General features: G+C 54.6%; 1 protein-coding gene across 20 annotated transcripts; it reads left to right on the forward strand.

Annotated features, from left to right (window-relative positions):
- Positions 1–548: 548 nt before the first annotated feature.
- UBXN11 (UBX domain protein 11) lies at positions 549–26,807 on the forward strand. Of its 20 annotated transcripts, none has more exons than XM_033227666.1 (16): positions 808–920; positions 5,065–5,189; positions 5,323–5,428; positions 6,509–6,537; positions 7,209–7,307; positions 11,141–11,253; positions 11,723–11,777; positions 12,214–12,290; positions 14,886–15,012; positions 22,810–23,024; positions 23,305–23,382; positions 24,357–24,477; positions 24,596–24,699; positions 26,224–26,297; positions 26,372–26,512; positions 26,592–26,804. In XM_033227666.1, exons 3-16 carry the CDS (start codon positions 5,358–5,360, stop codon positions 26,788–26,790), a joined length of 1,503 nt encoding a protein of 500 aa, XP_033083557.1. In that variant the 5' UTR covers positions 808–920; positions 5,065–5,189; positions 5,323–5,357; the 3' UTR covers positions 26,791–26,804. The 20 variants fall into 20 exon arrangements, 18 of the variants coding, with proteins under 18 accessions (XP_033083554.1, XP_033083551.1, XP_033083548.1 ...); XM_033227668.1 differs by having other exon boundaries at positions 11,141–11,241; XM_033227665.1 differs by lacking the exon at positions 5,065–5,189.
- The last annotated feature ends 484 nt before the right edge of the window (positions 26,808–27,291 follow it).

The raw sequence follows: 27,291 nt of genomic DNA on the forward strand, positions 1-27,291 counted from the left end.
AGCCCATCACAGCTGAAAGGGTGGAGAGATGATGATGATGATTAACAGCAGGAAACGTTTTTGAAAAAGTGCTCTCTACAGGTGTTTTTGTTTGTTTCGGCTTTCCCCTTTAAAATCGTGTACTTTGCAATATCTTATTTAATCCTCACGGCAACCCAGTGGGGGTGGGTATTATCACTGTTTTACAGATGTAAAATCTAAGGTGTATAAAGTGTCCAAGAACACACAGTCAGGAGCCAGGACTCCTAATTCCAGAGTTCGTGCTCTTAACTGCCTTTAGCTGCTTTGGTGACTGAGTCTAATCCAACAATTTTACAGATGAGGCTCAGGGAGGGGAAATTGTCTTACCCAACTTTTACGCAAGGGAAATAGAATTTGGGCCTCCCTTCCGGGCGCCAATCTGGACAAGGAATTATCACAGAAACTCAGATTTAAGAAACATTTATTAAGTAGTTGCATCATTGCAATCCATCCTCAAAGCAGCCTCCGCTAAGTATTATAGTACTTCGTGTTACAACACTGATCATATGAGGAAATAAGCTAAGAGGGATAATGCCCCCCAAGATCAATTTAGCAAAATAGCGGCACTGTCGGGATCACACATTCAAGTCCAGAGGCTTCCAGCAGTTTCATCAACCTAATCCCAGGTTCCTCCTTCCTGCACCTGTGGGTATGAACGAACTCCCCCCTCCCGACCTGGAGCCCGCCCAGAGCGGTGCATTCTGGGATTCGCCCGCGAAGAATGCCGACTCTTTGGGCCAATGGAATCCGAGCACAGGCGACTGTATCCACCTTCGCTGTCTGCAGGTTGCTCAGGCCTCCCTCAAACTAGCCAATGAGAAGTGCACGGGTCCTGGTCGCCTAGGAAACCGCGTGACAACAAGATGGCGGCGCCGCGGGACGGCTAGCGGCCCTGCGTGGTGAGTCTGGCCCAAGACTTTTCTGCCCCAAGACTTTTCTGCCCCTGGAGTCCTCTCGCAGACTAGAGTCCAAGCCCCTAGAGCCCCGTGGGCCTGCGAGCTCCGCGGCTCCCACAGGAGGGGTTGGGGACCCTGCTTACCATGACTACTCGTAGAGGGGGAAGGAGGCGACACGGCTTCCAGGGCTGGGTTAGGTCGTGATAGACGTCTCTCCCTAAACGCGTCCTGGGGGCATTAGGGAGTGACGGCTGGCAGCGGGCCGGACCGTGTCCCCGCCAGAGCTCTGGGCCCTGGGGATGACGGCTAGGCCGAGGAGGTGTGAAGAAGAATGTTGTGAGTCAACCACAGTACTGAGTTTGGTCCTAGAGATATAGAGGCATGGTACACAGCTTTGTTCTCAGAGCCAGATCTGAAGTGGGTGACAACCCTGCGTTAAGGAGCTTTTGGCCTGAGGGGTAGTCACAGTCCTGCCCTTGGAAGCCCCAAAGTGAAGGAGGTAGACGACTCTGTCCTCAGGGCTCCCTAATCTGAAGGAGGAAGAGACACGCCCCTGTCCTCAGGAGTCCCCCCAAACGGAAGGGGAAATGCAGCCTTTGCCCTCAGGGTCCCCTGTAATCTGGGAGAAGATTAACCTGGGGACAATGTGTTGGATTGGACTGGAGTGACACTGGAAGTAGGGAAGTCAGTTGGGGGCCACGTGACAGCTCCCAGAATGGGCAGTGAGTCCCACTAGGATGGCTGACAGTGGGCATGGAAAGGGGCAGCTATATGTGAGACAGTTTGACCTGCAGTGTTTGGAGTAAGAGGAAAGATGGCGTATGAGGGAAGGAAGGAGAGGAAAATGCTGTGGTTGGGTGATGGGGTCCCATTAAGAAGGGGGAAGGGGAGGAAGTGAGTTTGACGAAGATGTTGGATTTGGCTTAGGAGTTTTTTGTCTTTTGGTTTTCCTCCATGACAGCTTTATTGAGATATAATTCACGTACTACATACTTCACTCCTTTAAAGTGTAAATTTCAATCGTTTTTAGTATATTTCAGTATATATTCCATTTATATGAAATGTGCAGTATGGGCAAGTCTATAGAACAGAAAGTAGATTTGTGGTTGCCTAAGACTGGCTGGGAAAAGGGGTGGGGGCTGGAGAGTAAGTGGCGGGTGACTGCTAGAGGGTACAAGGTCTTTTTAGGCTGATGAAAATGTTCTAAAATTGTGGTGATGGTAGTACAGCTTTGTGAATATACTAAAAACTTAAATTTACACTGTAATAAGGTGAAATATGTGAATTATATCTCAAAGCTGTTTTATGAAAAAGGTTGCATACTGTATAATTCCAGTTATGTAACTTTTTTGAAGTAATATAGAGATGGGCTGGGCGCGGTGGCTCACGCCGGTAATCCTAGCACTTTGGGAAGCTGAGGTAGGAGAATTGCTTGAACCTGGGAGGCAGAGGTTGCAGTGAGCCGAGATCGCGCCATTGCACTCCAGCCTGGGCAACAAGAGCAAAACTCTGTCTCAAAAAAAAAAAAAAAGAAAAGAAAAAAGGAAAGAAAATAAAAAGAAAATTAGAGATGGAAAATAACGTACTGGTTGCCAGTGGTTAGGGCTGGGGGAGGGCGGCAGGATGGGTGTGACTATAAAGAGGGCCACGAGGGAGATCTTGGTGGTGCCAGAATAGTTCTGTATTTTGATTGCAGTGGTAGTTACCCATGTAACTTGACCTATGTGATTTAATCTACCCATGTGATCAAACAGCATAGAACTATACATACAAACTGTAGAAAAAAATGTCAATTCCTGATTTTAATATCATACTGTAGTTATATAAAATCTAACTATTGGCCGGGCACAGTGGCTCACGCCTGTAATCCCAGCACTTTGGGAGGCCAAGGTGTGTGGATTCATGAGGTCAGGCGTTTGAGACCAGCCTGGCCAACATAGTGAAACCCTGTCTCTACTAAAAATACAAAATTAGCTGGGTGTGGTGGCATACACCTATAATCCCAGCTACTTGGGAGACTGAGGCAGGAGAATCACTTGGACCCGGGAGGCAGAGGTTGCAGTGAGCTGAGATCGCGCCACTACACTCCAGCCTGGGTGACAGAGCCCCACTACACTCCAGCCTGGGTGACAGAGCAAGACTCCATCTCAAAAAACAAAACAAAAAAATGTGTTGAGGGGAGCTGGGTAAAGGATACAAAGGATCTTTCTGTACTATTTTCCTAATTTCCTGTGAATCTATAATAACTTTCAAATAAAAAGTTAAAATATAAGTGAAAAACAAACTGAAGGGGAAAAAGAGTTAGCTGGCCAAGGGAAGGGTGCAGGTAGGGGTGGGGAGACCATTCTGGGAGTGGGGGGTTGAGGTTGAGGCAAGGGGGATACATGTGCATTTGAGATATTGCTAGCAGTTCAGGTGGCTCAAGTGTGGGAGGCGGCAAGATGGGACATGAGGTCAGGAGACATAAGCAGGGACCAGGTCACCTATATCAAGGAATTATGAAATTCTTTTTGAGATGGAGTCTTGCTCTGTCACCCAGGGTGGAGTGCAATGGTGCAATCTCTGCTCACTGCAACCTTCACCTCCTGGGTTCAAGCAATTCTTCTGCCTCAGCCTCCCGAGTAGCCAGGATTACAGGTGCCCCCCACCACACCCGGCTAATTTTTGTATTTTTAGTAGAGATGGGGTTTCGCCATGTTAGTCAGGCTGGTCTTGAACTCCTGACCTCAGGTGATCCACCCTCCTCCGCCTCCCAAAGTGCTGGGATTATAGGCGTGAGCCACCACACCTGGCCAGAATTTTGAATTTTTTTCCCTGGGTGAGAAATGCTGGAATTATAGGCATGAGCCACCACTCCCGGCCTGCTTTATGTTTTAAGAAGATCTCTCTGGAGCACATGGGAACTAATGAAGGGGGCCATGAGGGGCTCTCAGACTTGGCCATACAACCCAGGAGGCCGCCCAGACAGGGCAGCGGCTGGGGCAGGGTGTGGGTGAAGAAACTCTGGGCCTGATCCTTGAGGAGGGCTCCTTCCAAGGAAGGGGCAGGGCATGATTCTCAAACTCTGCAGTGAAGGCATTGGAGGCTGCCTCCAGGCAGCATGGATTCCCTTGCTGACTGGCTTCAGAAGTAGGGTTGAGGCCAGAACCAGACATTTTCAAAGTGGAGCTTGCTTGGATTTGTCCTAAAAAATTTGATCCAGGCCAGGTGCGGTGGCTTATGCTTGTAATCCCAGCATTTTGGGAGGTCCCCGAGGCCGAGGCGGGTGGATCACCTGAGGTCATTTACTGAATAGAGTAGTAGCCTTCGATTATGTCCCTCAGGTGCACTCCTCTTTCCAGAAGGAAGAGGGAATGAAAGGAAACTAACATGTATGAGTGCCTCCTGTGGCAGCAACAGCAAAAGCAACAGCAGCCCCAGCTCACATTTTTCAGTGCTTCCTCTGAGCTTGGCACTGGGCTAGACCTTCTCTGTTATCTCTGAATCTGCTCAGAACACTGCCTGTGCCAGTACTGTTACTACCCCCATTTTATACTAAAAGAAACTGAGGATGGGTTAACTCCAGTGAGTGGCAAAACCTGGCATCTTAACCTTGGCGTCACATGGACTGTGTCTTTTTTTTTTTTTTTTTTTTTGAGATGGAGTTTCGCTCTTGTTGCCCGGGTTGGAGTGCAATGGCGCAGTCTCGTCTCATTGCAACCTCCCCACCTCCTGGGTTCAAGCGATTCTCGTGCCTCAGCCTCCCAAGTAGCTGGGACTACAGGTGCATGCCACCACGCCCAGCTAATTTTTGTATTTTTAGTAGAGACAGGATTTCACCATGTTGGACAGGCTGGTCTCAAACCACTGACTTCAGGCAATCCACCCACCTCGGCCTCCCAAAGTGCTGGGATTACAGGTGTGAGTCACCGAGCCCAGCCCACATAGACTGTGTCTTGATTGAATCCTGCCTGTGGGTTGCCCTCTCTGGCTCTGAGATGTTGGTAGTGGCACCGGGTTTCTGGTGGAAGGGAAGGAGACACTTGGGCTTTGTGTCACCCAGCTGGCTGATGGACGGACAGCCTCCTGGGTGGTAGCATTTTCAGGCTCTAAGTCTGGGAAAGTTCCAGGCTTCTAACTCATTTCTGCATCCCATCCACCCTCACAGTCCTTTCCCAAGAACCACCAGGCCAAAGGTCTCACAGTTCAGAGCAGAAAGCTGTATACCCAGAGGAGCAGGCAGATAACAGAAACTTCCAGAAACCTCTGTGGGGACAGTGGAAGCGGCAAAAGGTACTGCTGCCTAGACTGTGCTTCCCATTAGGAAGAGTAGCCAGGGAAGTGGAAACTTCAGTCTACCCCCTGGGATTGGAGCCCTGAGTCCGTCCCCTCTGTCCCCAAGGGCTGACTTCCTGCATTCCTCTAGGGAGTTCCTGACAGCTGGATTCTAGAAGTAGAACTATGAGCTCACCTTTGGCCTCCCTTAGCAAGACCCGGAAAGTGCCCCTGCCCTCGGAGCCTGTGAATTCTGGGTAAGGAGCCAGCCTTAGGGGTCTTTCTGTCCCTGCCTTCCATCCTTCCATGGCCAGAGGACAATGACTCCTAGTGTCTTGGGGAATACAAATGAGGGCCACATAGCCTTCTTTGACCACTGTCTTTTTCTTTATACCTTCTTCTGGGGTGCCCAGCTTTGGATCTGAGCATAAACTGGGTTGTGCTTTTAATAAGGTACGGGCCCTGGAGGAGTGGCTTGGCATCCCATCTGTTCATTCACTGTTCATTGATTAATTCTGCAAACACAGATGGTGTATGGACCTATCCTGGGCCAGGCCCTGTTTAGGGTTCTTAGTAAAGGGAATCTTTTACATCTGTCTAGCACGTTCACGTTTTCAAAACATTTTTTACCTCTCTTCCTTCTTGCTTTTCGGAATACCACTTTGAGTCTTTTTTTTTTTTTTGAGAGCAAGTCTTGCTCTGTTGCCCAGGCTGTGGATTGCAGTGGCACGATCTCGGCTCACTGCATCCTCTGCCTCCCAGGTTCAAGCGATTCTCCTACTTCAGCCTCAGTAGCTGGGACTACAGGCGTGTGCCACAATGCCTGGCTAATTTTTTGTATTTTTAGTAGAGACGAGTCTCACTGTGTTAGCCAGGATGGTCTCGATCTCCTGATCTCGTGATCTGCCCGCCTCGGCCTCCCAAAGTGCTGGGATTACCAGCACTCTAGGTGTGAGCCACTGCGCCTGGCCCCACTTTGAGTCATGCTAAGGCCTAGAAGATTCAGAGAGGTTAAGCAACAGGCCTCACAGCCTTTGCAGAGCAGAGCTGGGGCTGAACTCGTGGGCTTTGCAAGCCTTGTAGTCTTCCCACCTAAGACTCTGCTCTTCACCCCTTCGCCATCCTTCTCCACTGGGCAAAGTGAGTCATGTTGAAGCCTGTCCCTTGTCTCACCCCAGGCTGGGGCTGGGATTTGGGGCTGGAAGTCCTCAGGAGGTAGAGGCCCCGCTTCCATCTCTTTGAGCTTTGACTGAAGTCCGGTGCCCAGAGCCTTATCCCTGGTATCATTCCAGGGGCCCTAACTTATATTTCTTCCTTCTTCCTGCCTGGGTTCCCAGGAGGCGAGGAATCCACATCTATGGGGATGGTAAGTGTGCCCTACCCTCCTGCCCTCTTCGCCTCTCATGTGCTCGCACCTCCTACAGTTGGGCCAATGGAGAGAAATCACACGACGAAGGCCCTTGTCAGCTGGAGCAGCGGTCTACATTGTGTTATCTGCAGCTCCCACGCTGTCCTCCCTGAGGACTGGGCTTCCCTCCTGGAAGCTCTCAGATTAGGAGGCCCCATACCCTTGGCACAGATGTTGCCACTCACATTTGAACCCCTTGACCCACTGTGGGACTGGCCAGTGTGTGCCTAGAAACCACGTGGGGGCCAAGAGATGACCCAGCCCAGGGATCGGGATCCCAGCCCGCCTTCCCCCTCCAGCCTCCTCCAGCATGACAGCCTTTTCTCCCACGAGGTCTGTGCACACATTGCCACCCTGACTCCTGTAGCTCAGGCCTTTGGATCCCCACCCCCCAACACCCCACCATGGCATTGGCATTGGCCATGCAGGTCCCTCTGGGAGCAGAACTGGAAGAACTACAAGAACAGCCCCATTCTGGTTGGGTCCTTGCTCCCCAGCCTTGTGAATTCTCTCTCCTCAAACTCCCTGGAGCACACTGCATAGGCTGCGTCACACTGGCTAGGGCCCAGGGCGTGAGTTTCCTCTGGGCCTCGGCCCCAGAGCAGTGACCTAGGCATCCCTGTCTGCAGAAGATGAGGTGGACATGTTGAGTGATGGGCGTGGCTCAGAAGAAAAGATCTCAGTCCCTTCCTGCTATGGCGGCATAGGTGCCCCTGTGAGTCGGCAAGGTGAGAGCAGAGGCCCGAAGGGTCTGGGTCCTGGCTGCAGGAGGGGGCCCCAGAGAAAGAGCAAGGCCTGGGGAGGCATGGCCCTTCCTCTCGCCTGTTTGGTCTGAGGAAGCTGCTCCCACTCCTGCCTGATGGTGGCAGGGCCCTGGCTTTGCGTAAAGCCACACAAGCCCCACCCGTAGCTCAGGAGGCCTGGCCCAGCCCCAGCCCCAGGCCAGGCTGTGGCTGTAGTTAGCAGGTGTGATATCAGTGGGCTCAGGATTCAGGGTCAGAGAGGGATGAAGATCCTGAGGGTAGAGCTCAGCCTCCTGCTTCTGCAGGGCTCTGGCAAGGTGCAAAGTTGCCTAGACAGTCCACTTAGCTTGGCAGAGGGCTGTGGCAATGCTGAGCTCATGGAGGCACCTAAGGTGGGATGGGGCTGATCAGGGTGACTTCCCAGAGAGGGGATTTAGCAAGTCCGAGAAAAGGGGAGACATGGGCAGGCAGGGATGAGCTGTGCAGAGTGCTGGGCGGGACCTGGGGCTGAGGTTAGAACTTCCCACCAGCTCACTAGCTGTAGTATCTTGAGCAAGCAACTTTGCATCTCTCTGTCTCTTGGGGCCTCCTCTGTGAAGTGGGCATGGGAACAGCAAGGGCAGCGTGTTGGGAGGATTCGATGAGATGCTCCTCGGTTGAAGGCCCCTGGCCAGTGCTTGTCACATGGGGTGCTCAGCGTGGTGGCTGCCCATCAGGAGGCCAGCCGCAAGGAAGGGCCTGATGATCCTCCACCAGGCCCCCTCCATTTTACCGGCAGAGGGGATTGAGGTGGAAAAAGAGACAGGAAGAGCCTGGCCTAAGGTCCCGCAGCCAATTCATCACAAAGCCAGGATCTCCTATACCCTGACTAGGGTCAACTTTCTTTTTTATTTTATTTTTTTTGAGACAGGGTTTTGCTCTGTCATCCAGGCTGGAGTGCAGTGGTGTGATCACAGCTCACTACAACCTCAGCCTCCCAGGCACAATCAGTCTTCCTGCCTCAGCCTCCCAAAGTGCTGGGATTACAGGCATGAGCCACTGTACCCAGCCAGGTCACTTTCAGTAGTAACCATGGCAACCAGGTTCTCTCTTTGAAAAAGCTCCAGGTGTCCTCTCCCTGCTTTCCCCTGTCATCCCCTCCTCTCCCACTCCCAGTCAATATCTGTCCCTACCAAGGTAGATGAGGACCTGCCTGTCTTATTTTACTTCTCAGCCAGCAGCGTCCTATACTGTCCACTGCTCCTTCCTTCTCAGGACCTCCACCAAGCTCTTAGGCACCAAGCTGCTGCCCTCCCATTGCCCTCTGCTTCTAGGCTCTGCCTCTTAGCTATCATTACCACCTCCTTTTTTCCCTCAGTTTTTTTGTTTTGTTTTTGAGACCGTCTTGCTCTGTTGCCCAGGCTGGAGTGCAGTGGTGCAAATCAGTACTTACTGCAGCCTCGACCTGCCAGGCTCAAGCAGTCCTCCCACTTCAGCCTCTTAAGTAGCCGGGACTATAGGCACACACCACCATGCCTGACCATGCCTGGCTAATTTTTGTATTTTTAGTAGAGACAGGGTTTTGCTATGTTGCCCAGGCTGGTCTCGAACTCCTGGTCTCAAGTGATCTGCCCGCCTTGGCCTCCCAAAGTGCTGAAATTACAGGTGCGAGCCACCGCACCTGGGCCCTCAGCTTTTCAATGTGATGTTCCTCTGGCCTGGATTCTCCTCTGTGTCCACTGTGCCCCAGTGAGCTCATCTGTACTCCGTGTGTAGACAGTTCCCAAATGTTTCTTTGTCAATTATGATGCATTTAACTATAAGTCAAAGAAAACCCTTCCTCAACCAAGAAGAACATTAAGGAAGTTTTGTTATCCCACATGCAAAGCCGTCCTAAAGAGGCAGCTCCAGGGGTGTTAATTCAGTGACTCAGAGACATCATCGGGGGCTCAGGTTTCTCCATCTTTTCACCGAACCTGCCTTGACACAGCAGCCTCATGTGGTTGTAGGATGATGGCTGCGGTTCCTGTTTCATACATAGAAAGGACAGTATCTAGGGGAAGAAAAGGAAAAGGCCTGCTTCTTCCTGTATGTTTCTCTTTTTTTCCGTTTTCATACTTTTTTTTTTTTTTTTTTTTTTTGAGACAGAGTCTCTCGCTCTTACCCAGGCTGGAGTGCAGTGGTGCGATCTTGGCTCACTACAACCTCCGCCTCCTTGGTTCAAGTGATTCTCAAGTAACTGGGATGACAGGCATCCACTACCACGCCCGGCTGATTTTTGTATTTTTAGTAGAGACAGAGTTTCACCATGTTGGCCAGGCTGGTTTCGGACTCCTGACTTCAAGTGATCCACCTGCCTCGGCCTCCCAAAGTGCTGGGATTACAGCCGTGAGCCACTGCACCCGGCCCATTCTCATACTTTTTTAATAAAAACTTTTATTTCCCATACTACACAGATGTAAAACTTTTTATTTTGAAAATATTTAAGCATACAGGAAAGTTGAAATAATAATATAGCGAATACCATACGTTCTCCATCTAGATTCAACAATTATGTTCCTGAGTGTGGTGGCACATGCCTGCAGTCCCAGCTACTCAAGAGGCTGACTTGGGAGGATCACTTGAGCCCAGGAGGCCGAGGCTGCAGTGAGCTGTGATTGCACCACTGCACTCCAGTCTGGGCAACAGAACAAGACCCTGTCGCAAAAAAAAGACAAGGCTGAGTGAAGTGGCTCAGACCTGCAATCCCAGCAGTTTGGGAGGCCAAGGCGAGAGGATCATTTAAAACCAGGAGTTTGAGACCCGCCTGGACAACCCAGCAAGACCCTCTCTCTAGAAAAAATAATTTTAAAAAATTTGTCAGGTGTGATGGTGTGCAGTTATAGTCCCAGCTGCTTGGGAGGCTGAGGTGTGAGGATTGCTCAAGCCCAGGAGTTCGAGGCTGCAGTGAGCTATGATCGTACCACTGCACTCCAGCCTGGGCAACAGAGCAAGACTCCATCTCTTAAAAAAACACAAAGATTAAAAGTGACATGGACATTTTGAAGAGTCCTGGCTACTATTTTCTTTCTTTCTTTTTTTTTTTTTCTTTTCTTTCTTTCTTTTTTTTTTTGACGCAGTTTTGCTCTTGTTGCCCAGGCTGGAGTGCAATGGTGTGATCTCGGCTCACTGCAACCTCCACCTCCCAGGTTCAAGTGATTCTCCTGCCTCAGCCTCCCGAGTAGCTGGGATTACAAGGCATGTGTCACCACGCCTGGCTAATTTTGTACTTTTTAGTAGAGACGGGGGTTTCTCCATGTTGGTCAGGCTGGTCTTGAACTCTTGACCTCAGGTGATCCTCCCGCCTCGGCCTCCCAAAGTGCTGGGATTATAGGCATGAGCCACCGCGTGCCCGGCCCTGGCTACTGTTTTCTACAATGCCCTGCATTCTGACTTTATCTGGCAGTTTGCCCGTGGGGTATTTGCCTCACTCCTCTATCTGCCGTTTTGCCTACCACTGGACACTAGATTTGGAGGTTTGATTAGATTGAGGGTGAAAGTTGGCAATGCTTCAGGGTGATGTGGCCCATATGTTACACCACATCCTTGTGTATGTTGGACAAATTACTCGATCCCTCTGTGTCTCACTTTCCTAAACAGTTCATTTACCTCCTGGGTGTGTTTCAAGGATTACAGGGGTTGATCTACATGAAGTGTTTAGAACAGTTCCTGTGATGCCAGTGGGAGCTGCTGTCAGTACCTTCATTTCCATTCCTGGGCCCCCTGTCCTCCTCCCTCCACCCTGACAACTCATCCTCAGCTCTGGGTCTTGGGCTCTAAAGACTTTATGTGCTTGGCAGTCCCTGCATCCCATGACTCGGAGCTGATGGCCTCCATGACGAGGAAGTTGTGGGACTTGGAGCAGCAGGTGAAGGCCCAGACTGATGAGATCCTGTCCAAGGTGGGGCCCCAGGTGGGAGAGGGCCAGGGGCCAGTCTGAGAGGTGGAGGGACTGGGCTGGGGAGGCCAGGAGTTGGACTAGGGCGGGTGATTCTATAACCATCTCCCCGACTGACCTGCCCAGTTTGAGGACCAGGTGTGGCCTGGGCCTGATCTAGGTCCCTGTGACCTGAGCCGAGAGGCTGGGGGTTCTTCCCCTCAGCTGAGCAGGACCCAGTAGACCCTGGACTGGGTGACACAGCGGACTGCTGAGCAGAGCGCGGCACCCTCAGATGCGGGGGTCCTCAGGTGTGGGCCATGCCTCTCCCCACCTCAGAGGAACTGCGAGGGTTATCTGAGGTCCAGGAGAAGTGGCCGTGCCAAAGGGTGGCAGGGGCTTGCTGTTCCCCAGCGTCCAACGTAGGCAAAGCTCTGGAGCTTCCCATCTGGGCAGGGCTCTGGGAACCACAGGCCCTGTGCTCACCCTGTGTCTTATGCTACAGGATCGGAAGATAGCAGCCCTGGAGGACCTAGTGCGGACCCTCCAGCCACACCCAGGTAGGAGGTTCTTGGAGGGCTGACCTGCGCCCCCAGTCAGGCACCTCCCCTGGGCCTGGGGCTCCTGGAAGCTTGGACAATGGCTTCTGGCATGAAGAACATCAAGCTGACTGCTTGGTGGGGTCTGGACAACTGAGCCCACAGAGGGGCTGCAACATATCCAGGACAGTGCTGGAGTCAGTCACTCCGTGCCCTCCTGCATGGGCCTGAGTCCCATCTGAAGTCTGGAGGACAGGAGGCTCTGAGGGGAGTGCCAGCCTCCTAGAGCCCATCAAGGCACAGCCACAGAGTCAGGGGAGAGGCCAGAGAGGTGGGGAGCCAAGAGGCAGTTCTTGGGGGATCCCCAGAACAGCTTCTCCAGATGACCCTCAGGGCAGAGGTGACCTGGCAGTGTCTTGCTGGAGCAGCTGAAGCCTGGCCCTGTCTTTCCCTGAAGCTGAGGCAACCCTGCAGCGGCAGGAGGAACTGGAGACGTTGTGCGTGCAGCTGCAGCGGCAGGTCAGGGAGATGGAGGTGAGAGAGGTGGGGCCCCAGGGGATGCAGGCAGCCAGCAGTCCCCAGCTCTGCGTGGCATGCTCCTCAGGAACTCAGTCCGAGCCCACCTCTCTGGGCCTCTCCTCATCACATCCCAGCCAGGGACCCTGCCCTGCATTTCCCTACTCAGGACTGGCCCAGAATTTAAAGAGCCAGGGAGGTGTCTGGGGTTGGGGCACACCCCTGCTTTTGGGCCCTCTGAACGTGCCTCCCCCCTGCTTAGCGGACCTCATGGCTCCCACTGGACTGAATTGCACAGTCCTCACCGCGGCCTCTGCATGCCTCTTCATGTTATCTTGAACCCCTCTCCCTCCAGCCATGAGGCCCTTCCCCCGGGTCTTTGACCACGTGGAGCTGCTTCCCAACTCAGGGCGTTGGGCGGTGCTGTTGTTGTTCCCTCTACTGAAATGTTTCCCCACCTCCCCCAGGCCAGTTCCACTGGCCTCAGTCATATCCCCCGGGCCTCCTAGGCGGGTTTTCCATCCCATGCTTTCTCAGTGCCTCATCTCTCTTCCCTTGTGGGATTCTGAACTCCACGAAGGAGGAAGCAGTTTCCTCCTGTTGTTTGTCACTGTGCACCTAGGACCTAGCACTGAATTGGTGAAGCTATTTGCTGCCTCTGGCTGTGACTTCTGCTCACTGGGGACTCAGTGACCCCAGTCACCTTTCTTTCCCCCACTCACCTTTCTTTCCCCCACTCACATAGCCATTCAAACAGCAAGGGAACTAGAGGGACACCAGGCACAGGGAAGGGTCCCAGGCACGCATGGGCCCTGCCAGAAGTTCTTCCTGGGATTCAGCCTCTCTCCCTCTCCACGCAGAATTGGATTCCAAAGTCCCAATCTAATTTAAAACCTTGGCAGCAAACCTCCAGGTGCAGCTGAGAGCCCTTCCCTTTCCAGGCTGTTCATACCTGGGGTTGTCCTGGAGCAGTAGCCACAGGCGGTGAGGGCTGCGCCAGAGCCTCGGGGCAGGGGCATGACTGCCCTTGCAGGCATCTCAGCCACACAGTTACCACATTATTCATTTAACAGCCTCATCTGGAGGATCTGCCTGGGGCAGGCCTGGGGCAGAGCATGACCAAGACAGACATGGTCCCTGCCTGCATGAGGCTGCCAGTCTGTGGGGAGGGGAACAAACGAATACACAGGTACACAAGTACAGAGAGTGCTGTGACTTGATGAAATGGGTGACACCACAGAGGCAAGTTGGGGGACCAGCTGTGGGAGTGACATTGGGCATGATGTCTGGTGAATGAGGAGGGGATGGGGTAAGAGGATCTAGGTTTAGAGGGGAAAGGTGCCACTTCCCACCACGTAACTTGGCTTGTGGTCGGTGGCTGTGTGGAGGAAGGAGAAGAACAGGAAGAGAGAAGAGGTCGTAGGGGCCTCATCACATTGGAGCCGTCTGTGGTGCTGACTGGATCCTGTCCTGAAAAAATGGGAAGCCATTGGAAGGCTTCAGTTTGAGAGGTGGTGTGACAAAAAGACCACCTTGCTATGTGGGGGTGGGTGGTGCGGGTGAGGAGAGGACAGGGGGAGGCAGGCGCCGCCCCGGATTGTCCAGGAGAAAGATGACAGTGGCTTGAACTAGGGTGGTGGCAGCAGATGGAGCCCAGCAGATGGGTTCCAGGCCGCACTGGAGGGGACACCACAGGCCTTGTGGGTCATCCTGGAGGAATGGGCCACAGAGGATTCCCAGGTGGAGGGGGTGCCATTTCCAGAGACAGGAAAAGCTGGCGCGGGGAGAGGTCTGAAAGGAAGGCGGGAGCCATGACCATTAGACATCCAAGTGTAGACGGTTGGAAATGTGAGTCTGGAGCTTGGGTGAAATCTGCATAAACACAAATTTGGGTTCTGTTGTATATGTTTGGGAGAGCATGTGGACGGAGCTGGGCCCTCACGAGTTGGTGTTGGATCGGAAGGGGAAATGGTGAAGGAAACTGGAAAGGAACAGCCCAGGAGATGGGAGGAAAACTAGCACATGGTGAAAGATAAAGACAGAAACGTGCCCGTGCGCTTGGCAGCGGGTAGGTTGGTGGGGGCAGCACCTTGAGCAGTTTCAGAGAGGTATGGTGATGGAGCCAGGTTAGAGTGGCTTGAGAAAAGAAGTGGGGGTGTGGATGTGTAGACAGTCCAGAAGTTTCCTGTGGCAGAGGGGACATGCGGCCAAGCCCTAGGGAGGCTGGCACATGGTTCACATCCCTCAGCCCTGCCTCCTCCTCACACTTGGGCCAGGCCACATGGTTCCTGCAGCAAGGAGGCCGACCTTACCGAGCCCTCGCGTGGGCCGGGCACTGGCGGGAGTGAGCTTACTTGAGCCCTCCTCACAAGCTTAGGTGGCAGGAACTGTCATCTCCATTTTATTAGAGGAGTCGCCTCAGGCTCTAGGGGCTGAAGCAGCTTTCCAAGGTCACAGCCAGGAAGTGGCAAGATCCCCCCACTCATCCGTCTGTCGGGTCAGCTCTGGGGGCCCCATCGCCTGCAGACTGAGGCTGGGCTTTGGGACGACGCTCTTTCCCTGGGACGGGGCTGAGCGGACGGTGCCCCTGTGTCTCCCCCTTCTTTCCCACAGCGGTTCCTCAGTGACTATGGCCTGCAGTGGGTGGGCGAGCCCATGGACCAGGAGGACTCAGAGAGCAAGACAGTCTCAGAGGATGGTGAGAGGGACTGGATGACAGCCAAGAAGTTCTGGAAGCCAGGTAGAGCAGGGTGTCTGCCCCAGGCCCTCTTCAAAAGGAATTCTCCAACAGTTTGCTGCTGGCCGGCAGCTCCCCAGAGGCTCATCTCATTCATACCTGGGCCCCTGACCTGAGTCGCCCTGAGAGCCCACACCTTGCCCCTGACACAATGCGGGAGTGGCCTCGGCCTCCATCACTGACCACTTAACCTGCTGGCCCGGTTCTCCCGGGTCCCCCCTCTGCTCTCTCTTGCTCATCTGTCAGAGACCGAGAGAGACAAGAGGTAGCAAGGCCTCATTTGCCTCTGGTTACATAGTCTACAAAATGCCACCAATCTAGAAGCTGTTGCTGTTTAAAAAAAAGCAATCCTTCTGTTCCGGAAGCTGCTCCCAAATTCTCAGGCTTGGCCTCCCTCTCCAGGTTCACTTATGGCCCTTGGAACCCACCTGGTTCTGTGGGCCCGCAATGTGTCTTTTTTTTGAGATGGAGTCTTGCTCTGTCACCCAGACTGGAGTGCAGTGGCACGATCTTGGCTCACTGCAACCTCTGCCTCCCGGGTTCAAGCAATTCTTCTGCCTCAACCTCCTGAGTAGCTAGGATTACAGGTGTGTGCGAACACACCCAGCTAATTTTTTTATTTTTAGTAGAGACGGGGTTTCACCATGTTGGCCAGGCTGGTCTCTAACTCCTGACGTCTTGATCTGCCGGCCTCCCAAAGTGCTGGGATTATAGGCTAGAGCCACCACGCCCGGCCCACCATGTCTTATTTTTAACTTGACTGCTAATATCTAGAGGGATTCCTCCCACAGTCCCCTCCTGTAGACCCACAGATTTGGGTACATAGAACTGGCCATTTCTGAAAACCAGGCCCATTCTCTTCAAAGAATGGGAATTGTCAAAAGTTGATTCTCTAGGCTCTAGAGTCAGGCACGCCTGCGCCCTCAACTTGATCCCACCTCCTATCCCTTGATGTGACTTGGGCAGGTGACCTCTATTCACTTCATCAACAAAACAGGAGTGTTTTCCTTCCCTGGGAGTTACCAGGAACAAATGAGTTAAACGCAGAGTGCCTCGCTCGCAGCCATTGTTGTTTCCAAAGTCTGAGGGCGGGGGTGGTCACAGGAGCACAGCTTCCAAGAGGCCCATGTGGAAGATGACGGCCCCTTCTTGGTTTCCTGTTTCCTGCTAGGTAAAAACCCAGACTCCAAACATGAGAATCCTGCCTCCTGTTTAGGCCTGGGCTCTGGCCATATCCCCCCAAATCTCAGGGTGCAATGCCCTCACTGCTTGTTCTGAAAAAAAATCACTTCCCATTTTTGTGCCATTTGCAGCTTTCTTTTTTTTTTTTTTTTTGAGATGGATTCTCGCTCTGTTGCCCAGGCTGGAGTGCAGTGGCACAATCTCGGCTCACTGCAAGCTCTGCTTCTTGGGTTCAAGCGATCCTCCTGAGTAGCTGGGATTACAGGCGCCACCACCACGCCTGGCTAATTTTTGTATTTTTAGTAGAGACAGCATTGCACCATGTTGGTCAGGCTGGTCTTGAACTCCTGACCTCGTGATCTTCCTGCTTCAGCCTCCCAAAGTGCTGGGATTACAGGCGTGAGCCGCCGCGCCCAGCCATTTGCAGCTAGCTTTCAAAGCATTTTCTTTTTTTTCTTTTTCTTTCTCTCTCTTTCTTTTTTTTTTGACTTAAGGCTGACAGCCCACTGGAAGACAGTTGGTCACTGAGGCAGAAGAAGAGATGATGCCTAGGCTGAGTGTAGTGGCACAATCATGGCCCACTGCAGCCTCAACCTCCTGGCCTCAAGTGATCCTCCCACCTCAGCTGTCTGAGTAGCTGGGACTGCAGGCATGTGCCACCACACCCAGATGATTTTCTTTATTTTTTGTAGAGACGAGGTCTTGCTACGTTCCCAAGGTTGGTCTTGAACTCCTGGATGCCAGTGATCCTCCTGCCTCAGCCTCCCAGAGTGCTGGGATTACAGTTGTGAGCCACTGTGCCCTGCCAGCATCTTCATAGCCTTGACAGGGGCCAGGAGTTACTCCATTTCACAGATGGGTAAAGGGAGGCACTTAAGGAGTCTGTGGACTCATTATTCAGAGAAGGGGGCAAGACTTAAGGCTGACAGCCCACTGGAAGACAGTTGGTCACTGAGGCGGAAGATGAGATGATGCCCAGCTTGAGGGTGGGGATGGTGAGAAGGGATGGGCAGAGAGATTTAGGTAGAATCCATGGCCTTGGTGTCGTTACGTGAGGGAGAGGACTGGAGCAGTCAGGGATGACCCGAGGGAGCACAGCTGTGGGAAAGATGCCGAGTCCATTTGGGACACAGCAAAGCTGGGGGCTGTGCGGCCTCTATGATGCTGCACCTCACAGGGGTGTCGTGGGGAGAGTTCTCGAGGGACCCCTGGCATGAGTGAGAGGTGAGGCCCTATCAGGTGGCTGCAGGTGCTCTAAAAATGTCTATCCTGGGTCTAGGCCAGAGGCTGACAAGTGCCGCACCCTGGACCCTGCCTGGCAGACTGGGCACAGGCTTCAGGTAGGCCTGCCATCTTGTTGCAGGGCAGCCTTCCTCCTGGCCGGGGGGACCTCCTTGCTCCTTTCCAGATGGCCGGTTTCTGGACCTGGCTCTGTGGATTCCTAGTCTGCCCTGTTTGGTTGTTTGTGCGCTGAGTGCCTCAAGTCAAAATAACTGGTGAAAAACCCTGCCCTCCATCTTGGAGGCCCTGGTCACATAAGTGGCCCCTCCGTGCGTTCTCTTCCTTCTTTTGTTTTTTCATTTTTTCAGCATGGGAGGGGCCTTGATTCGGCGCTTTCTGCCAGATGAATGACGTTTTTCATGGCTAGCAGCTTCTGTTCCTGGGACATCTCTCTCTCCTGCGTCCCCATTCCTCTCTCCCCAGGTGCCAACCTGCTCCTGCCCAGGAGCCTCAGGCTCACAGCTCGGCCCCCGCTGGCCTGATGCTCGGCTGATTGCTCTGCTCTCCCTCTGTTGGAGAAGCTCCTACAGGCTCTGGGGTGGAGGCCTGTGGAGGGTGAGCCAGGGCCGTCTGTACCGAGCTGGGGGGGATGATCAAACTTTCTGGAGCCTGAGACTCTTAGGGAGGAGGGCTGGTGGGGCCATGAAGGGGCTTGGCCTCAGGCTGGATCGCTCACTCTCCCCTCTCTCTGCCAGCGTCACAGAGGATGCTGTGCCAGGTGCTTCAGGGTCCGCGGAGACATGAAAGGGACAGTCCTGCTCTAGTCACACGCCACTGGGGCCAGATGTTGGGCCTCGGGGCTGAGAGCTCTGGTAAGCTCTGAGGTTCTCACTCCCCCCACTCCAACCCTCTGCATCTCTGAGCTCCTCATTTCTTCCCTGTTCCCCTGAGAATCCTCACCCTCCCATCCCCCTCTGAGATCCCCACTTCCCCTACCCCAGTCAGTCCTTGCCTCCCTCCATGGCTCCACCTCTCCCTGCCAGCACCCCGCACACCTCCCTCCTTCCTCTCAAGCCCCACACTCGTGAGTCTGGGTTGGAGACCCTCTGACTCCGCAGCCTGCATGACTTGCCCCTGGGCCTGCCCTTCAATCCCCGTAGCCACCGGCTTGACCCCTCCCCACCTGCCCTTCTGCCTCCAGCCTTTGCTCCTGCTCTGTCCCCACAGGGCGCCTTGCCTGCTTCCCTCTCCTCTGAAGCTCAGGGCAAATCCAGCCTCTGCCTCAGTCGTGCTGATGGGCTTCTAGGGCCACGGAATGGATGTGGTAATGAACTGACAGCCATTGTCACCTAGCTGTTGTCATGCATGTCCCAGTGCTTGGCACATGGGCAAGTTGTGTGTAGCTGCATGTGATTGACTGTGATGCCCGTGTGCCCAGGCTTGGATGATCAGAGCACATTGGGGCAATTATCTGCACAGGATGAGGTGGGGACAGGGTGGTGCGGGACCTGAGCAGGTCCTGCCAGGCCACAGGCTGCTTGAGTGCTCTGGCAGTGGCCAGACCCGCAGGGCCTCCTTTCCTGCACTGGCTCCTCTGCGGAGCAGAGTGACTGCAGTAAAGTCCCCAGAGCGGGGCTCGACTTGCAGGTGTGTGGTAATAGCGGTTCCACTTCCTGTTGCAGCTGTCTGCCTGAGGGTCAAGGGCAGGCACATGGAGGGCGGCACCGCGTGAGCTGCTGGGGTGCCGTGGGCACTTGTGCAGTGAGGGGCTGCCACCTTGCCACTGAGCATGGCAGGGTCTGGCCCTCTTCTGGGCTCCACAGCCCCCACAGTGAAACTTACACATGCCATTGTCACCGTTTGCCGCCCTGTCTTCTTCACTTGAGTCTGAGCCTGAGGATGGCAGGACCCTGGGCGTGGGCATCGCCATGATTGGCAGGGTCTAGCAGAGCACGGGTGCTCAGACATTGCTAGACAGTAGGATCCAGCCGTGCTTCTAGTGGCCCAGTCACTCTGGGCCAGGCCCAGGGCTCAATGCTCCTGAGCTCAAGGGGTACCCAGCATGGCTGGAAGGCAAACAAGCAAGCAGAAAGCAGCAGCCTGTGACGAGGGCCAAGGGAGTGGGCGCAAGGGCTCTAGGCATGCAGCCTCGAGGCAGGTTGGGGGGGCTCCTAGCAAGGCTTCTTGGAGGAGGTGGGGGTGAGTGGGCACAGCTTGAGCCCAGCGATGAGTAGGCGGTGCTAGGGACAACAGCCACCATCTGCCAAACACTTCCTCCAAGCCTCACAGCAGCCCTGTGAAGTGTGGCAACTTTTATTGTCCTCATCGTACAGAAGAGGAAGCTGAGGCCCATAGAGGCCCAGGGTTACAGAGCTTGGAAGTGCCCTGCAGTGCCCACCAGAGCGCAAGGCGAGGGGCATGTTGAGGAGAGGCTGGGTGCTAAGTAAGGGTCTTGGGAGTTGAGCCAAAGAGCTTGGACTTGACGTCCCTTCTCCTCATTTTAATACGCTCGTGGGCTCTCAAAGTTGGACGAGACCTCAGAGGTGATCTCCCAGCATTGCCACCCTCCTTGGGAAAGGGACCCCAGTAAGCAGCCTCCCAAGAACCAATATTGAGAGGCAGCTTATGAGATCACTGAGGCTGAGTCACTTGGGCCCTGCAAGCTGCATGATCTGGGGTGTGACACCTCACAAGGCCCAATTTCCTTATCTGTAAAACAGGAACGGTGATGCCTGCCTCCTGGCATTTGGCACAGGGCCATCATTTATATAGGTTCACCAGCTGGATCTTTTTTTTTTTTTTGAGACGGAGTCTCGCTCTGCCGCCCAGGCTGGAGTGCAGTGGCCGGATCTCAGCTCACTGCAAACTCTGCCTCCTGGGTTTACGCCATTCTCCTGCCTCAGCCTCCCCAGTAGCTGGGACTACAGGCGCCCGCCACGTCGCCCGGCTAGTTTTTTGTATTTTTTAGTAGGGACGGGGTTTCACCGTGTTAGCCAGGATGGTCTCCATCTCCTGACCTCGTGATCCGCCGGTCTCGGCCTCCCAAAGTGCTGGGATTACAGGCGTGAGCCACCGCGCCTGGAACACCAGCTGGATCCTGCAGGCAGCACAGGGTTGTTGTCATCTCCCCATTGCACAGAAAGGACAGCTGTGGCTCAAAGAGGAAGTGCCTTTCCATTTGAGTTCTGCTGCTAGCTCAGGGTAGACCTGGGACTTGCCCTCTGACCTTCCTCCCGCTGTGTGACTCCCCAACTACACCTCTCTCCATCCACGGGTCAGGCCTCAGTTGAACCCTTGTGGGGTGGTGGTGGGGCTCACTGACTTCACAAGGCCCTGCTGTGATAGCTCTTCCTGTCTTATTCTCTCAGTGCTGGTTTGCCCAGAGCTGTGGTTCCTTCTTCCTGGCCCCTGGTCTCATCTCCACTCTGTGATATCCAGCGTCTGCCTAGCCCACCTGCTGTTACTTCTTTAAGCTAGGGCTGTTTTCTTGGCAAGCTTCTCTCTTGCCTTTTGTCGTTTCTCGGCATCCTCCCTGGTCTGGCCCCATCCCATGTCGACCCCCCATGTTCATCAGCCTGAAAAACCCCTGGCCCTGGGAGGTGACAGGAACACTGAATTAGGAGTTGGTGTATTTGGTGCTCTTCCTGGCTCTGTCTGGTCTGATCAGGCCATGTCATCTGACCTTTCTGGGCCTCACTTTCCCCATCTATAAAGAAGACAGAGCCCTGGCAACACAGCGAGACCCAGTCTCTAAAAAAAATTTTTTTTTTTAATTAGCAGAGTGTGGTGATGCTGCCTGTGGTCCCAGCTACTTGGGAGGCTGAGGTGGGAGGATCAGTTGAACCTGGAAGGTTGCGGTTGCAGTGAGTCATCACTGTGCCACTGTACTCCAGCTTGGGTGACAGAGGGAGACCCTGTCTCGGAAAAAAAAAAAGAGGGTTAAGGCAGGCATTGTATGAGATTATCTATTCTGCTATTGTTTTTAGGTTTGCCTATTTGTATTTAAAGTAGTTGTTAAAAGAAAATAATGTCTTGGTATCATTCTGTTAGGTGAGTTTTTCCAGGGAATCTCAGGGACTGTGGGGGAACCCCAGGAGGAGGTGGGGGCAGGTGTAGCCCCTTCAACGGTAGGAAGTGTAGGGGAGAGAAGGCCAGCTGGGGCCTACCATTTGACCTGCTGCAAAAGAAACAGGAAACACATCTGCACCTCCCTGGTACAGCCACTGCACCACTGAGAGGAAAGGAATTGGGTCCCCAGAGCCCTGACCCACATCCTGCCGCAGCCTGCCTGTCCTGTTGAAAAACAGCCTCTCCGAGGCCCCGAAAGTTACTGGTGTGTTGTAGGGCACACCCTAACAGATGACTTACTTGGGGGCCAGGTCCCATCAAAATGACAGAACAGGCCCCTGGTCTGTCCCCAGCCAGCATCTACCTGTCCTCCACCTTTCTGCTCTGTTATCCGTCATGGCTGGCCCCACCACTCCATATTCTCCCCCAAAGCCAGTGCACAGCTGTAGGCGCCACACATTTTTCAGAAGAGGAGTCCAGAGCTTTGTCAGCTTCTCAAAGGGGTCTGTGACCCAGAAATAGTTGCACAACCTACGGTCTGTTCCATATCTGTTCTGGCCAGCAGCTGTCCCTACATCCTCCCTAAGAGCCATCTGTCCCTCTTCTGACCTCCCTCTCCTGAGATGGGTGGGGGAAACAGACTTGAGAGGCAGCCCCGACTCCCTTCCCAGTTCCTCCTCTCACCAATTGGCTTGGGACAAGTCATTTTTCATCTCAGTGGGCCTGTTTCCTCATGTGTAAAATGGAGCTAAATAACCCCTGCCTCAGCCTGGCGTGGTGGCTCATGCCTGTAATCCCAGCACTTTGGGAGGCCGAGGCGGGCTGATCATCTGAGGTCAGGAGTTCCAGACCAGCCTGACCAATATGATGAAACCCCATCTCTACTAAAAATACAAAAATTAGCTGAGTGTGGTGGCATGCACATGTAATCCCAACTAGGAGGCTGAGACAGGAGAATCACTTGAACCTGGGAGGGGAGGTTGCGGTGATCCAAGATTGTGCCATTGCACTCCAGCCTGGGCAACAAGAGTGAAACTCCGTCTCAAATAAACAAAAATACCCCTGCCTCAAGCCTCAGGGTTGGCATAAGGACCATGTGTGCAAGGTGGAGGTGGGCACAGTAGCGAACATGGACAGGGTGCGTGTTCCAAGCTGGCTCTTAGGAAGACAGCTGCTGTTACTATCTAGTGTTGGCCTTCCTTTTCCCCAGGGAGTCAGTTGAGGAGACACTAAGACCACTGCCCAGCTTGGGAGGGAGCCACAGAGACTAGGGGTGCTAGGGACACGGCAGCCAGGAGGCGGCTCATAGGTGTCTGTCCTCTTTGCCAGGGGACTCATTGGCGCCCCCTGAGGTGGACTTTGACAGGCTGCTGGCCAGCCTGCAGGATCTTAGTGAGCTGGTGGTAGAGGGTGACACCCAGGTGACACCAGTGCCCGGCGGGGCACAGCTGCGTACCCTCGAGCCCATCCCACTGAAGCTCTACCGGAATGGCATCATGATGTTCGATGGGCCCTTCCAGCCCTTCTACAATCCCTCCACACAGGTAGGAGCGGTGTTGGGGGGTTGGTGTTCTAATGCCCCTGCTGCCCACTGTTAGTTGGGGATGATGGAGTCAGTTCACCCCAGGTCCAGCCTGCCCTCCATGGGGCACCCAGGCCCACACACGACTTGCAGAGGCCCCTCCCCCAAGGCCTGGGACTCTGAATGCTGCCAGAGTGCAGCACTGGGTGACCCTGGATCTAGGGCCTGCCATCCAGACTAGTGGCAGGGCAGGATGGGTCCAAGGCCCAGGCCACCCGCTCACTTTTCCTCTCCCCTTGCAGCGCTGCCTCCGAGACATATTGGATGGCTTCTTTCCCTCAGAGCTCCAGCGACTGTACCCCAATGGGGTCCCCTTTAAGGTGATGAGCTGCTCCTCAAACCACACCTTTGGGGATTTTGGAGGGAGTGAGGATACACAGCCTCCCCAGGCACCTCCCATTCTGAGGGAAAGCCACTGCGCCCCCTGGGGGACCCCAGTTTGATGCCCTCTAGGAGGATAAGCCTGGAGCCGGGCTGGGAAGGGAGCAGAGAGGACTGAAACAGAGCAGCAGGCAGCGCCCTCTGCTGGCACCCTGGAGACAGCCTCGGCTGCAGGGCCACTGCCTCCTAGTCCTCCCCAACTTTCAGGACACCTTGACAACCTGGGGTCCCTGCAGAAGTGACCCGGCTATCCCCCAAGTCTCCTGAAGCTGTCTGGGTAGGGTGGGAGGCAGTGCTGTGAGCCACATGCAAAACAGAGGGGACAGATGTTGGGACTCAAGGACATAAGGTAGAGCTGGCCCATGGGTAGGTACCACCACCGGAGCCCGTGAGGCTGCGTGTTGCAGAGGGTGGTGGGTTAGTGCCGCACTGAGGGCGTGTCAGGGAGGGAGCATGTGTCACCAGGGCTCAGGAAACAGCATGAGTCATGACTGGGGGTGTTTAAGGCATTTGTGCCACAATGGGGGCCTCGGAGCATGCCTTGATGAGGCAAGTGAGGTTCCATGTACGATGATGCAGTTTGTGCTGCAGACTGGAAAAAGGCAGGGGCTTCATCCTCTCCTGACCCCCTCACACTCTGCCTTCACGGTAGGCTCCTGAGAGGGGGGGTCTCCAAGGAGGGTGTGAGTACTGCAGCTTCAGCTGGCCTGGATGGGGTGCTTGCAGGAGCAGCAGGGCCGAGGAAGATGACAGCAGTATGAACTGTGGCTCTCTTGAGGCCTGGGTTTCCTCATATGTAAAATGGGGGTTGCATTAGACCATACCCTTGGCCTGTGTTTAGGCAAATAGGGCTGAAAGTGGGGCCAAGGGCTGAAGAGCTGGGCCCGCTGCTGTCGCCCTTCTTTCTTGCCAGGTGAGTGACTTGCACAATCAGGTCTACCTGGAGGATGGGCTGGACCCCTTCCCAGGCGAGGGCCGTGTGGTGGGCCGGCAGCGGATGCACAAGGCCTGGGACAGGGCGGAGGAGCACCCAGGTGAGTTTGGCCTCCAGGTTGAGCCAGGGGGCCGGGGGACTGCAGAACAAACTGCAGGGGGGCTCCATCACCACTCATAGTCCTTCCTGGGCCCCGGTTCCCAATGCTGTCCCTGCAGGCTCCAGGATGACTGCTGAGAAATTTCTGAACAGGCTCCCCAAGTTTGTGATCCGGCAAGGCGAGGTGATTGACATCCGGGGCCCCATCAGGGACACCTTGCAGGTGAGGCCAACCCTAACTCCCCCAGCCCTCTTGGGGGAACTTTAGCACCAGCCCTGGTCCAGCCTGCCAGAACTGTCTTGTCTGGAGGCTCAAGCTTGAGGCACCTGATGAGTCCCTCAGAGCTGTTGCTCCACTGTCTCCTGGAAACTGTGAGGCTGGTGAGGGCACTGACTGGGCCCTAGAAAGCAGGTGGGTTGGCTGTAAGAGGGCTAAAGTCAGTCCAGGCCAGGGGTGAGCCCAAGGCCCAGGCCACCCCATCAAGGTCTAGGCCAAAATATCCAGCTCAGTACTAGGTACTCCCTTTGTGGTTGCCTCAGACTCTCCTTGGCCCTCATCATTCTGTCTCCTCGCTCCCTATCCTGCTTCTCTTCCTAGGTGTCCACATGTGAAAGGCACCAAACCTTAGTTTCTCAGGTCTCCTCTGCCTCCCTCACCCACACATTGCTAAGTCCTGCTGGTCTGTCCACCCCCAGAACTTCTCCCAGATGCATCCCTTCTCCCGATTCCTGCCACCCACCACCCTAGTCTAGGGTCCAGAGTATCTCTCCCAGACAGCTGCCTCCCACTGCCACTCCTGCCCCTGCTGACCATCCTCCAGGCTGCCTTCCCTGTTGATATCTTCCAGTGGTTCTTGAGATAAAGCCATGTTCCTTATGCTGGCACTCAAGGCCCGTCCTATATTGCCAGGCCCCTCCTCACACCAACCTATTCCTTCCAGTCCAATTGAGCCCCAGCTTCAGCCACACATAATGCTGGCAATTGCCCAAATGTGTCACCACCTCTAGGAAGCTTTCCCTGACCCCAGGATCTCTGTTGATGCTGTCTGGAATATCCCTGCACTCATTCCATTTTTTTTTTTTTTTTTTTTTTTTTTGAGACGGAGTCTCGTCTCGCTCTGTCGCCCGGGCTGGAGTGCAGTGGCCGGATCTCAGCTCACTGCAAGCTCCGCCTCCCAGGTTTACGCCATTCTCCTGCCTCAGCCTCCCGAGTAGCTGGGACTACAGGCGCCCGCCACCTCGCCCGGCTAGCTTTTTGTATTTTTTAGTAGAGACGGGGTTTCACCGTGTTAGCCAGGATGGTCTCGATCTCCTGACCTCGTGATCCGCCCGTCTCGGCCTCCCAAAGTGCTGGGATTACAGGCTTGAGCCACCGCGCCCGGCCCCACCCATTCCATTTCTAAGGACTCCCACTCATCCTTCAGTCACAGCTCAGTTGTCATTTTCTGAGGGAAGCCTTCCCTGACCCCAGGCTGGGGTGGGCTTCCAGCCTGATCATCATCTGTGTGGGTTTCTGTCTCCATTAGACCGAAACGGGGGTTACCTGGGGGGGAACCATGGGGCTGCCTCCCAGAACCTCCTTCCCCTTCCATTGCCTCTCCTCTGGCCTTGGTTTATACAAAACACCCCCTCCCGCTTTGCTCACTGGTCTCATCTGTCCCTGGTCAAGGATGTGTCCCTCTAAGGATTGCGGGAATGACTCAAATGGGGCCTAGGGCTCTGTCCACCCTCCATTGATACCTTCCAGAACTGCTGCCCATTGCCTGCCCGGATCCAGGAGATTGTGGTGGAGACGCCCACCTTGGCCACTGAGCGAGAGAGGTAAGGGCAGGACGAGGAGGTGAGGGCCTGGGGGCATTGGGTCACCAAGTGCTGATGGCCTCTGGGCTGTGCAGGAGCCAGGAGTCGCCCAACACGCCAGCACCCCCGCTCTCCATGCTGCGCATCAAGTCTGAGAATGGGGAACAGTCCTTCCTACTGATGATGCAGCCTGATAACACCATTGGGGATGTGCGAGCCCTGCTAGCGCAGGCCAGGTGGGCGCAGGGCAGGGCTGGGACCACAGAGGGGCTCTGGCCTCACTGCCCAGCCTGATCTGCTCTGCCTGGTCCCCAGGGCCATGGATGCCTCTGCCTTTGAGATCTTCAGCACATTCCCACCCACCCTCTACCAGGACGATGCACTCACGCTGCAGGCTGCAGGCCTCGTGCCCAAAGCAGCATTACTGCTGCGGGCACGCCAAGCCCCAAATTCCAGCCCGAACTTCAGTCCTAGACCCTGTCCTGGTCCCGGCCCCAGTCCCAGCCCCCAATAAAGCGCCCGCCCCCTCAACCCGCTGCTCCGCCAGGCTCTCAGGGGTGGGCCATCTTGCCAGGCACGTAGGAAAGGCCTGGGACCAGCTGGGCCAGGGAGGGGGCGGTGCCGACCCGCCCCTTGGTAACTTGAGCCCCAGCTGGCGGGCCTGGCTGCTGGGTCTTTGTCTTCTAGGTTCCTCTTTCTCCCAAGAAGGGCTAAGTGGATCCTTTGAAGGGAGGGATGCAGTGGGGGGAAGGAGCTGGCCCCAGCTGGGTTTACATTCTCAGCTGGGACAGCAGAGCCTCACTGTGTAGTGTGCAGCCAGCAGATACCTGTGCACAGGCACAGACCCACCAACTCGTGGGGACACTTCAACACTGCACAAAGCCATTTTGCCACTGGACCCATGCCCCCAAACTAGCAGAACTGCAGCTGGGTACCCACCTCCCATGACACACTCATACTTATCCATTGTGCTTCAACACAGGCGCATGGGATGGCCACACTCACTGACAGGCAT

The sequence above is a fragment of the Trachypithecus francoisi genome, unplaced genomic scaffold, assembly GCF_009764315.1.
Source record: "Trachypithecus francoisi isolate TF-2019V2 unplaced genomic scaffold, Tfra_2.0 Lachesis_group12, whole genome shotgun sequence".
Classification (NCBI taxonomy): domain Eukaryota; kingdom Metazoa; phylum Chordata; class Mammalia; order Primates; family Cercopithecidae; genus Trachypithecus; species Trachypithecus francoisi.

Coding starts and splice junctions, on each gene's coding strand:
- UBXN11 (XM_033227657.1), top strand. CDS start 673: ATGAACGAACTCCCCCCTCCCGACCTGGAGCCCGCCCAGAGCGGTGCA. Junction 11,254..11,722: donor TGTCCAAGGTGGGGCCCCAG/GTGGGAGAGGGC, acceptor CTTATGCTACAG/GATCGGAAGATAGCAGCCCT. Junction 15,013..22,809: donor CAAGAAGTTCTGGAAGCCAG/GTAGAGCAGGGT, acceptor CCTCTTTGCCAG/GGGACTCATTGGCGCCCCCT.